The sequence below is a fragment of the Molossus molossus genome, unplaced genomic scaffold, assembly GCF_014108415.1.
Source record: "Molossus molossus isolate mMolMol1 unplaced genomic scaffold, mMolMol1.p scaffold_m16_p_8, whole genome shotgun sequence".
NCBI classification, from domain to species: domain Eukaryota; kingdom Metazoa; phylum Chordata; class Mammalia; order Chiroptera; family Molossidae; genus Molossus; species Molossus molossus.
This window is the reverse complement of record NW_023425402.1, coordinates 52904543-52917692: the sequence shown is the minus strand read 5'-3', so window position 1 is coordinate 52917692 and position 13150 is coordinate 52904543. Positions and strand designations below refer to the sequence as shown.

General features: G+C 31.1%; 1 protein-coding gene across 5 annotated transcripts in view; it reads left to right on the top strand.

The window, feature by feature from the left end:
• GRIK2 (glutamate ionotropic receptor kainate type subunit 2) overlaps nt 1-13150 on the top strand; it is a 590297-nt gene that overhangs the window by 458780 nt on the left and 118367 nt on the right. For 3 of the 5 annotated variants that reach the window (XM_036248241.1, XM_036248242.1, XM_036248243.1), the window contains exon 11: nt 6394-6617. The exons of the other annotated variants lie outside the window; for them this stretch is intronic. In XM_036248241.1, the coding sequence (XP_036104134.1) occupies nt 6394-6617 (224 nt within the window). The remainder of the gene's footprint in view (nt 1-6393; nt 6618-13150) is intronic. 5 annotated transcript variants of the gene reach the window in all.

Here is a 13150-nt window from a genome sequence, read left to right as displayed (position 1 = left end):
AACAAAACAAAAACAATTAAAGCGGCCCCCACCCTTAAACTGTCAAACTTCAGACATATTATGGAGCCATAGCTCTTCTGAAAAATTACCAGTTGAGAAGTTTATTTTTCATTCTGTCAGTAAAGGCATGTTTGGTAGATTTAGCCAATATCATTTGACATTATCAGCAGGTTTACATAAGCATTAATAAAGTAACAGCTGCTGAAGCAACAGCTGGACTACTACTGTGTGTGTTTAATTTTTTCTTAATTGCCCCATAAGTGTGAAAGAAATCTCTGTTTTATAACTCAATTGCCTACTTTACTTTCCACTGGGTACTATATGGCTAATACTTGCTTTGCTGAAAAGCAACTGAAGGCATATTTTTTCAAGTATAAATTTATGTTTTTTTTTTTTAATCCACAAAGAGGTATTACATTGTGTACAGTATACATTAAATGCAATTTATAGAAGTTTGAAATTAGGTTTTCACACATATGGACACATGTAACTTTGATTTCATTAAATATTTTTGTTAAGCACAACCTAGTGAGTACTAACAGAGTGATATGAGGTGATTTCTTATTTGCTATAATAAATAAATCCCAGTTTACCACAGATATATTATATGAAACATTTTAGCAGTTATCTATTATTATTTCAGTTATATAAAAATATAAATCATGTACATGGAATATCTCAGTGTTTTAAGAAGACAAAACTAAAAAATATTGTCTTCTGTACAGTTTAGGGAAAGAATGAGCAATAATGATAGTTTTATTCATTCAACCATTCATTTAAAAATATTTATATAATGACTATGCCATGCCAAGCACTGTACTAGGCACTAGAGATACAGAATAAGACCGAGAAACTCTTAACTCAAAAGGAACTTACATTCTGTTGGAAGACAGCTGACAATAAATGACATAATTTCAGGTCATGATAGGTTTCTCAATACAATGAAAACGTGGTAAGGATATGAAGAGTGATGGAATGAGTGGGCATGAAAGATCCCTTTGAGTGACTGACATCAGAACAGACATATGAATAAAATGGGAGAATTAGCCATGTGATGTATAAGGGCCAATCTTTCTAGACAGGAGGAATACCAAGTATAAATACCTTGAGATAGGAATGTGTACACATGTTAGAAGTTAGTAAGTCAGAAAGAATTGTAGGAACAAAAGTGATCCAACTAAGACCCGAAGGATGATAGGATCTGATGTTGATGAAGTAGCCAGGAGCCATCTCTTTTAGTAATTTGTAGACTGAGATTAGATTTTATTCCATCTGTGGTACAAGTTATTGGAGGATTATGAACAAGATGGGATAATCTGATATGTGTTTTAAAAATAACTTTCTGGTCTTTGGATGAAGAACAGACTCTAGTTGGACAAGAATGAAAGCAGGAGATGAATTAGGAGGCCATGTTGAAAGTCCAGGAGGATTGGTGTGACTAGGTAGATGGTGGTGAAGGTGGTTTGCCCTGTGTCCAAAAAGTGAACCATGTTTCCTGAAAGTGCACACAGAGGCAAAGCATTTGTTCACATCATACATTGCAAAGAGTTTAGAAAAGTGTGATCTCATTTATAAGTGACATTAACATGCATAATTAACCTGGTTAGATGTCTTAGTTAAATTAGTTAAAATATTTCCAACTTATTTATATTCAGTTACTACTTTAATTAGTTTACCCACTTATTAAGGATTTCACAACATCATGGAAAAGAAAACAATATATAGAACTGGTTTTTCATTGTTACGTTGCAGGAACTTACAGAAGAGGTTTCACTAACCAGAGCATGTATATAAAACAATGTTATTATGTTCTTTGATTACTAGGACTTCATAAATGTCCTCAACATGACCAAATTTGGAGTTACTGTGCTATTTATGAAAATATCCTTTGTTATTTATTTTTTGTATCAGATAATCAGATATTACACCAAAATGTATAGTTACCATTGTTCTATGAGACTTTAAGCAGAGAATTGCTGTTAGCCATATAACTCCATAAAAGAATTATTCTGGCCCTGGCTGGTTTGGCTCAGCGGTTAGAGTGTTGGCCTGTGGTCCAGAGACACCTGGGTTCGGTTCCCGCTAAGAGCATGTATCTTGGTTGCGGTTTGTCCCCGGCCCTGGTTGGGTTGTGCAGGTGGCAACCACTCGATGTGTCTCACTCACACTGATGTTTCTCTTTCTCTTTCTCCCTCTCTCCCTCCTTCTCTATCTGAAGATAAATGCAGAAATGTCCTCAGATGAGGATAACAAATAAAAAAATAAAAGAAAAAGAAAAAAAATTATTCTGTTCTCCCTAGATGTTTAGATCACTAGAAATTATATTACTTTACAAATAAATCTTATTTTTAGAGTAAAATCAGACAAATAGTTTAATTTTTAAATTATCTAAGTAATTTTCTTTGAAAATTTTAGTAAGTAAAATTAAAACTGTACTCCGCAAACATTTACTAAGCAGTTGCTAGGTGTCAGATTTTGTCAAATGCCCTAAGGATGTCAGATAGATTATGAACATAGGGATGAATAAGACAATTTGGAAGAGTTTCAAATGGAATGATAGAATATTAAATTAATACTTATTAAATTAATAAGGTAGTTGCTGTCCAGGCATCTTTGTGAAATTTCCAGGGAGGAATACTTTACCATTCCCTTTAGTTCAGAGCTATGTGCTTTGATTGAAGGGAATGCCTACAGGTTTGAAAGTGCTTATACTCTCAGAGGAACATAAACAACACAAGTACAATTATCTGTACATTCAAAACTTCATGTGATATTCGTTGACTTATATGTGAAAAAATCAGAAGTAATACAACTTAAAGTATGGTTAATATGTTTGATTACATGGTTAAGTTCACAGGTACTATAAAAGTTTATTTAGAAGAAATTAATATTTATAGAATGCTCAGGAAAGGTTTCGTAGAAGCAAAAGAACCAGAGGTGTGACTTACAGAATTGTTAGTGACAAAAAGGAAAGATTTTGAGCTGGGAAACACAGAAATAGTATAGCAGAAGAAACAGTTATGCTTTTGAATAACTGTACAAGGAAAATAGTGGGAAATGAGTTTAGTTAGGTCATCTTTGGAGCCATACTTTAAAAAAACTCTTACAATTGTTTTTTGTTTGTTTGTTTGTTTTTTTTGTCTATGAAAAGAAAACCACAGGACAAATCTGGTTAGAGCTGCTTCAAGGATTAATGGCAGTGATAAGGGCAAAGAATATAACTCAGTCTTGACTAATAATGGATACATTTAATGCTACCTACTACAATGATATTTCTTTTGCCTGCTGCTGCCCCCTTCCCAGTTCAGGTCTTTGTCATCTCAGATTCTTTCTTCAAGCTGCACCACTGGTATAAGTACAATGGTTTGGTGAAGCTTTTGCTAACCCAATCAGGTAGAAGGGAGCTCTCCCTTTTCTTCGTACTATTCATATGATGTAACAATTTACTTATTTATTTTTCTTTGGCTGAAACAGATTTTTAAAACAATTTTGACTACTGGCTTTTTTTAATGCAAGATTACTTTAGTCTTAAAAAAAGCCCAATTACTAAATTTATTTTCATTAAATCATAACTTGTATCTACAGAGATAAAGACTTCTTGGATTATTTAATTTTACCATCAGGTTATTTTCTTCCATTGCTCATTCTTTAATAATATGCGATTTGATGAGAAATGACCACATCTATCATTACAAATATCTTTATTATAATGAAATTTTGATTAGATTACAAAATTATTATATTATTAATAGACTTATAATAAAGATAGATCTTATTTATAGAGAATATTATTATGTAAAAGTACATGTTCATCTTTACTGCTACAAAATAATCCTCAGGATTGTTAAATGAATTTAAAATAGATTCAATGTACAATTAGAGACTGCTTATTTTTGATAATTAATGTTTAATAGTTTATGTGTTTTACTATTAATTAACAACCAAGTTCTAATTAATTAATCAACATGACTCACTACATCCTACTGACTGAGATGTAGTTAAAACAACCTGTTGTTATTTTTGTTTAAATGATAGACTTTTTAGAGAGGTCTTATGTTGATAGAAAAAGTGTGTAGAAAGTAGAATTTCTGTATACTTTCTCCCATCCTACACCCTCAACACACACAGTTTTCCTAATTAACTGCCTTCATTAGTGTAATATATTTCTTACATTTGATGAATCATTATTGATACATTATCATTAGCTAATATCTACAGTTTATATTAGGATTCATTCTTTGTGTTGCACAGTTTTATATAGGTTTTGATAAATGTATGGTGTTATATACCTACCATTAAAGTTTTTGCAGAGTAGTTTCACTGCCCTAGAAATATTCTGTGTTCCACTTATTCCTTACTCCCCTTTTCCCTGGAGCCTTTGGCAACCACAGATCTTTTTATTCTTCATAGTTTTGCCTTTTCCAAAATATTATATAGTTGGACTCATACTATAAATGGTCTTTACAGACAGATATCTTTCACTTAGCCATATGCATTTAAGATGCTTCCATGTATTTTATGGCTTGATAGCTTATTTCTTTTTATTGCTAAATAATATTTTATTCCATGGATATACCATTGTTTTTTGATACATTAACTTTTTTATTAAATGTTTTAAAATGTTTGTTTATATATATATATATATATTTGTTTGTTTCTAACGACTAATTTCTTTTATAATTGAAAGTATTTTACTATGTAATTTTTTGTCTTTTTTTAATTTTATATTTGGAATCAAAATTTTATTTAGGGGAATGCCGAGTAAATTTTGAAAAATGATATATGTCTTGCCTATGAGCACACTGCACATGTCAAGTTCCTAGAGCCAAGCCTCAGTTCTTTCAGAAACACAGGGTCCTTTCCTCTTGTCTGACCATATAAACCAAACATCTCTGGTAACTTCTCTCCACTGATAGCTTCAGGTCTGTTGATCTTATTCCCAAGAATCAGTATAAACACATGAGCAGTTGTTTCATCAGTCATTAGTGAATTAAGTTCTTTTGATTTGTTTTAGCATGTGTGGCAATGTTGTTTCTCCCACATTATCCAATCCTAGGAATACCAATTTACCAGTTTTCCAGCACACTGCTGAAACCACTGTAAATCCAGTCAAATATGAAGGACGGGTTCATATTATGTAGGGTCTGCAATTGGAGAGAATGTGATTCTTCGCTTGGCATCGGCCCCGCACCCTCTAAAACCAGCTGCAAAAGGCCATGGCTGCTGTGGCCCAGCTCCTGTCAGCTCCTTCCAGCCAGAGGATCTCCTTCTGAGTTTTTAGGGAAACATCTTCCTTTCTCGGTAGCTGCTCTCACAGATACTGTAGCCATGCTTCTGAGTACTTCCTCTTTCCCCCACAGCCCCACAAATGCCCACAGATACAAACCCAAAATAACAGTGTCAACAGAGCTAGCCTCTTGGAGAAATTTCTTCTGTAAGTCTTCCACCAATTCCTGAACCAAGGAAAAATAAAGGCCAAAGTTTATTCTTTTAAATGTCTTTCTATCACTCTCTACAATGAGCATTTATTCTATATAATATGGAAACTCATTATGTTTATAAAAAATAAAAGGAATGTAGAAATATAGCTTCTCATCATAGATGAGAATACATGCCTTTGTTATTTTTAAATATTATAATTATTTCTTTCAATGTATTAGAATTTAAGTTCATTTCTGACAGATGGTTATAACATAATGAGTGAAAAACATTAGTAATTTAACATATTTAAGCTACCGTGGAAAATTAGCAAATTCATGAAAATTAAAAAACTCATTTCCTAATGTGATTTAGGCAAGGCCGCAAAGATTTTCATTAAATATTATAAAACAAATTAGAGGGATAGAAAGAAAACTCAGGGACAGTAAACACCATCACATTAAAAGATGATTTCACAATGTTAACTATTTAAAGACTAAAAGCTTTTAACTGTACTTGATCATGTTAAAACAAAACAAAACAAAATGTTAATATCAGTTAAGTGATTTGAGGTAGCAATTATTATTACCAATCAGAATCTAACCAAAGTATTTATAAAATTATAATTGATATTAAATGATTTCTAAAGTTGAGATTTAAAGTAATAATATACATTTCAGTAGCATACTAATTCAGGAACTGAATGTATAATTGTTTCTTCAGTGTTTCATCATATGTTTTTCTCTTTCCCTTTATACTTGCAACAAATCTCGATTTGCTAATCCAGAAGCACATAGAAATGAGTAACAGAGTAAATCAGATGCTTCACATCAGTGAAGAATGCTTTAAATGTTAATGTAATCATTACTGAGACAATTCTCATGTGTAAAGTATTTGTTTTAATTTGGTTACTGACTTCTTTCCTGTGACTTAGAACCATTTCTTTGTTTTCCTTTTTTATGTTTCTCTCTGCAGAAAGCTGACCTTGCAGTTGCTCCGCTGGCTATTACCTACGTTCGAGAGAAGGTCATCGACTTTTCCAAGCCCTTTATGACACTTGGAATAAGTATTTTGTACCGCAAGCCCAATGGTACAAACCCAGGCGTCTTCTCCTTCCTGAATCCTCTCTCCCCTGATATCTGGATGTATATTCTGCTGGCTTACTTGGGTGTCAGTTGTGTGCTCTTTGTCATAGCCAGGTAACATGCTCACTTTTGTGATTTTTTTGGCAATTGTTACCTCTTTTTTCTAACTAATAATTGTCAAAAGTCACAATCAGTTTTCTTTTTATTTCCCACGGGATGCTGAAGAATAATGAACTTGTAAGAATCATATACCTTCCTAAAATGTCCTAGAGTGCCTTTTGGTGCAGAAGGCATGCTGGTTGTGTCAGTAAGTTATAATTGTGGTAGAGCTTACTCTTCTCCATTAGAATCTAAAAGCAGCCTCATCACCATAATGTAAGAATGACTTCCTCATTCCAGAGATTTCTCTTAAACCAAACAGCAAAATACTAGTATGTTTTACTAATTTGAATTCATAAACCAGTCATAAGAATAATCAAAGTGGTGAAATTTTAAAGGTGGCTTTTGTTTTTTAACTGAACCAAGATTAATTTAAAATAAGGGTTTTAAATATAAAAAGACTACCACTGCCCTGGCCAGTTTGGCTCAGCAGAGTGTCAGCTCGCGGACCAGAGGGTCACGGGTTTGATTTCTGGAAAAGGGCACGTGCCTGGGTTTCATGTTAGACCCCTGCCCTGGTCAGGTTCTTGCAAGGGGCAACCAGTCAATCTCTCTCTCACATCAGTGTTTCTGCCTCTCTCTCTTTCTTCCTTTCTTCCTTCCTTCTACTCTATCTAAAAATAAACAGAAAAATTTCCTCGGATGAGAATTAACAACAACAAAAGACTACCATAATTATCTATATAAAATTTGCCTTTTTTTCAAAGAATAAATACATCTCAGACATAGGATAAGTACCTCAAATGTCTAATTGAAAAATACATACTTTTATTTTTACATAACGGCCTTTACAGTCTATGATAGCTGAATCTATGTTGCTTTTGCTTCTTTATTGTTACTTTGGAGGTGGAAATGTGTAATCAGTTCTCATTTATGCTTACCTCCCTATCAAATTTTTAACAGCTAGATAATTCCTATGTGATCTGGTTTTCCTTTGCCTTAATTAAGAATATAAAACCATCCTTCGGGACTCAGAACACTGTTGTTACTCTAATGAACTTGAAAGCCACATATTCATTATAAACTTTGAATTTTTATATTCTAGTACATATTTAAAAGATAGCTCTAAATCCAAGGTGAATTAGAATTCTATATATAGTTTTTTCATATTGATAAAACTTATGATGTATGACTATACATGTTTTTGCCCTATCATCAAAATTAAATATGTAGTTTTTTTAAAAAACTGCGTTAAATAGGTTCATCTGATCAATTTATCACAAAGAATATTTGTCTTTGTTTGAACTTATTATTTTTATAATGAAGTCATATATATTTCCCAACAGTAAAATAAAAAAATTAGTTCATTCAATTAAAAAGAAAATAAAATCAGTTATAGAAGTAGCATAATCTTTTTTATATTTTTATACAATTAATTTTTATAGTTATAAACAAATTATTTTTATACACATAGTTATTTTTATGTATTTACACATAAATGTTATATAAATTTAAATATTTCACCTAATTGGTTCAATATTAACACTTGAATCTTTCAGACAATTATCATATACCTTTGACTGAAAATTTGTATTGGGACCATTTATACATACACTTTTGTAGCTGTATGGTAGAGAGAGTTAACGTTTTTATTTGAAGTCTGTTCCTAAAATGGAGAAATTGGAGTATGAAATTCTTAAGCTTTGAGCTCTAACTTTTTCTATTTCTTGTGAAAATAAAATAGCCTTTTCATTTTTGAGCATCTTTGGACAAAGTATGTCATTTTTATGGTGACTAACACAAGCCATCCTGTTTACTATGTATACAAAGATATGAGTTCAGGATTGCAGTTTAAACTATTTCATGGCTAGAGAATGCTGAAACCTGCCCACAAGGCAAACAGAGGAATAAAAACTGCAAAGTAAAACACACACACTCAAACACAAAGTTTAGGGAAAAAAAATTCTACAAGTGTACCTGTTTCTATTATATAATAAATGGTTAGATATTTTATGTTAAATATTCTTGGTAAAATAATATGTAACATAAAAATAAACTATAGATTTTCTTAGGATATTTTGTTCAATTCTCAATATTAAATACTTTGGTATAAATATTGCCAAGTTTTTAAAAATACAGTAAAATCTCAGATTAAAATAAAATTTCTTAGAGTCCTTTTAAATTCTAAACTAAACCTATCAAACCAAATACAGTTGTAGAATTAAAACTCGCTCTGACATGGTACTGAATCCTTGCTACCATGGTAGAAGTGCTTGCTGTGCAAATATGGAAAAAAAAAAATTCCTACTTTCAGTTCCAGAAATTAATTACCTTTCTAATTTAAATAGAATCGTGATATTTGTTACCAATTCAAAACAAATGTAGCATTTTCATTTTACCTATGAATAAATACCTATTGGCCTTGAATCAAGACTATGGAAAATGTGATAATTACCCAAATATTTTTATGAATGCCGTGCTTTTAATATATATATATATATACACATATATATATATGTGTGTGTGTGTATATATATATATATATATATAATGACATAACATATTTCACTGGAGAGAAATGCACAGCTATAAAGGAAAAAAAAAATTAAGCAGATTGTTAGTTATCATCAGAATGCCAGATTTGAGGCTTATCCTATCATAGTATTAACAATATTAATTTTATGATGAATTAAGAACTGATTATAATTGTTAGAATTTATGCTTTTAAAAATTGGATTTAAAGTAGATTATGATCGTGATATTTTGTAAGTTTTCCCTCATTATTTTATATGAAAAAGATAATCTTTAAAAATACTTAATAAATGCTTTAAATTTTTAAATCAGTATAAACAAAGACATATGATCTTATTTGTTTGTTTGGATAATATAATTTATGATCTCTTGCAAACAGTTGCATTATTGTTTATAGCATAATGACATAACCAGCATGCTTATCTGAATTAGCCAGGAAATCTTATTTAGGAGTAAAGTGGAGCCTGAGGTACTGCATTCTAGACATAGAATGGCCTTATCCCAAGTATCCTAACAATAGCTCTTGGCGGGCAAAGGATTAGGACAAAATATTTTCCATGGTGGCTTGTACCTAATCATTTTTGCCCCTAAACACTTCCCTTTTTATATAATTTTTTTTTTTTGACCTAGGTATGTTGGTTATAAAATGGCAGTTAGTCATATAAAACCTGGTCAGGGGTCCCACCCTTTATAGTAATAATGAGAGATATTTTTCACCTTGCTTCAAATATTTTCTTTATGAAAGAATAGATGATAATGATACAATAGATATTATTTATAAAGTGAGTTGATATAAATTCCCATAACATTAGAAATTTAAAAAGTATTTTAACTATCAAGGAAACCAAAACTGTTCTGAAATACTGCATCTAGATCTTGGTCTAGGGTTCTTAGTTGTTTGTTATACAGAGATGAATAGCAAAAGACCAAATTTAAAATAGGAATAACGGTACACACATTTCCCTCCAACAGGATTGATGTAACCTTAGTAATTATCCACTGAGTATACGAGACAATTGCATACTTTATTCTAAGGTTTGTATTTTAAAATTAAATACAAGTAAACTCTGGAGAAGAAAAATAATACTATACTAAATTTTGTTGTAAGCATTTTATTACACAGAAATTTCTTAGGCTACTTAAATGAACAAATGGATATGGTCAAAACAGAAAAATGTAAAAGAAGGCAAGCAAATTGACTAACCTGACCTTTTTAGCAAGAATAGCAAATAAAAAATATTCAGTGTGTTAAATACATAATATTCGTTTTTCTAAGTAAAATGAGAATGTACAAATTTCTTGTCTAGTTTTGCATTTAATTGCTTTGCATTATTTTTAGAATATTAGAATACTATTTATTATATAATTGAATTAGGCAGCAGAGGATGTTATCCTTAGAATCTGCTCAAGGGTTTATTATTACTCTGACCACTAGGACTGTCTTAACATATGTTTTAGCTCTAATGTGGTCTGTGGTCCCAAGATGACAAGGCTATTCCTCTACTAAGAGTCCTTATGCTTATAAAAGTATTCTGTATATTTCTTGGCACTCAGAGGTAAAGATGTTTTAAACATAGTGTTTTTGATGGTTTAACCAAGTTCAGAAAACCATGTCCAAAGTACTTGTATTAACGGCTTTGATCTTGGTTCCTGACTAATGTGCAATAGCTTTTATATTCCTGTCACAATGATGGGTGACATTTAATGTACGGTGAAGGGCAACAATGAATTATTATGCACTTGGAAATGGATTGCTGTTTTGGTGGGATGTTCAATGTTAAACTAATCTGCTGTCAAAAAGACTGTTGTCACATTGAAATGAAATGCCAATTTTGTTGTGTGCTTTTGCCACCAACTTGCCCACCTCTTACTATAAAACCATTTCAGTTTTACCTTTACATAATGTAATTTTAGATATATGTTTCTTTTATTTTCTAGTCATTTTTTTTCTTAAGTAAATTGCAGGGAAGCTGATTTGTTATGCCTCTTCCCACTTAGCCATTTTTCTAAAATTTAATGAAAATTTGTTTTTAAATTGTATTGTTTATCTAATATGCCTTTCACATGTATGAAAGTGATTATTAAAATTGATTATATTAGCAAATACCTCAACCATGGACCTAAAGGTCAACACTGATTAAAAATAAAATCACTTTCAATATGTTACTGCAAAAGATAAGGTTACCTCTACATTAACAGTTTTCTTCCACAATTGTTATTTGGTAAATCCATTATAAAATGATTTACCTCTTTATTATTAATGTTTTCAGTAATTTTTATGGTTACAAAGTAGACAAGGAGTAACTAATCCAGAAAATCATTCTTAGTTGGTATAATTAGTAGAACCAAACTAATTGAAACAAAGGTGAATCAGTGACTTATTTTCAGGTTTGGTGAATCTAATAATTGAGACAGGAGAGAATTTGACTGAAATTACACATGCAGGATAAAGAAGAGCATCTTAGTCAAAATAAGAGAAAATAAACATATTTTCTGACTCTCAATTTTATAATTATATTAAACACTTATAAGAATGAAAGATTTGAGAAAAATAAGAGATAATTTAAAATAAAATTCTTTTACTAGAATCTGCAATTAAATGCTTATCGACATATTCATTTAAAGATAATTGTGCTTGAGTATCCTTTAAAAATTTCACATTTCCTTCCAAATTATTTGTCACATAAATATTTTATTTTATTTTTAGGACAAAATTAAGTATAAGTGTAAGAGCAGAAGTTTTATAGCCCATTTTTATTTTTCATATTCTATGGATAAATTATTTACCTCTGTGTTTTTCTTGTGTTACCAAATTTAATTCAAACTTCTAAAATAGAAAAAGCTTCCCCTCTCCCTAATTATTGCAAGTGGATCCATCCACTCAATGAATATCTTAACCAATGAGTTTCTGAAAATCATAGTCACCCTATGATCATTTGTTTCGATTTAGAAGTTTTACAATGTCTAGCTCAGTATATCACAGACACTAATTTTAATAAATTACAGTCTATAGATTTACATTACAAAACTCAAGATGAGTTTTGAAAACTTGAATGCTTATTAAATTATTATATTTGCTACCAAAACATGGCACCTCTGTTCTTAATGAATCCTTTATGGAACATGTAGTTATGTTTTGCACACAAACATCTCCTAATAAGAAACGGTCTTATAAGAAATTAATTTTTTTCTTTGAAAGCTTTGAAAAGGTAATATAGTGGCTTCTTTTTTGTTAGTTGTTACCATATCTCTTATATATTTTTTATTAAGGTTTAAAAACACATAGGACAAGAACAATACTGTGAATGGCTTGTTTTGCTTCCTTTTTTATTTTTTTTCCCCACAGGAAAAAATTTTTTTGAGGAGGTCTTTAAGAACCAGTAAGATAAGGAGACCCAAGCGTTTTTCACCAAGTGATGTGCTTATTCTCCTATATTTTGCAGTTTCTACAATAGCTAGCTCACCCCTACCTGCAGAAAATTGTGAATTGTGTGTGAGAAGCCATGTCCCTTGCTTGGTTTGTCTTGTTAATTTTCAACACAAAACAGCATTTGTGTTTTTCCATAGCCTTCAGTAAAATTGTCCTCTTGGACTTTGGGGGGGGGGGAGTGTTTCTCAGTCACCTAAGAAAAATCTTCAAATTTATAAACTATCCCAGGAAAATCATTGTGCTTTCAAAAAAAATTAAGTGTTCTTTATGAAATATCTTTATCTACAGTATCTAGTCAAGAGAGGCCAAAGTTTTTATATGAACAAACCCCCTGAAACAGTGGAATCAGTGCAGGAAGCCAGTGCCACAAAGATAATGAGGAAACAGAGGTTCACTGGGGGTTTTGTTTGTTTCTTTTTTATTATTTTTTTATTTTTATTTTTCTGTACAATGATAGAGTGCTCACAAAAAGGCAGTTGTCTTGAGAAAAGTAGAGAAATAGGTCAGTTGTTATTTTTTTTTTAATTGTAAGTATGACATCTACATTAGTAAAATTTTTATCTAGATATAGCTAACTTTTTGCTGT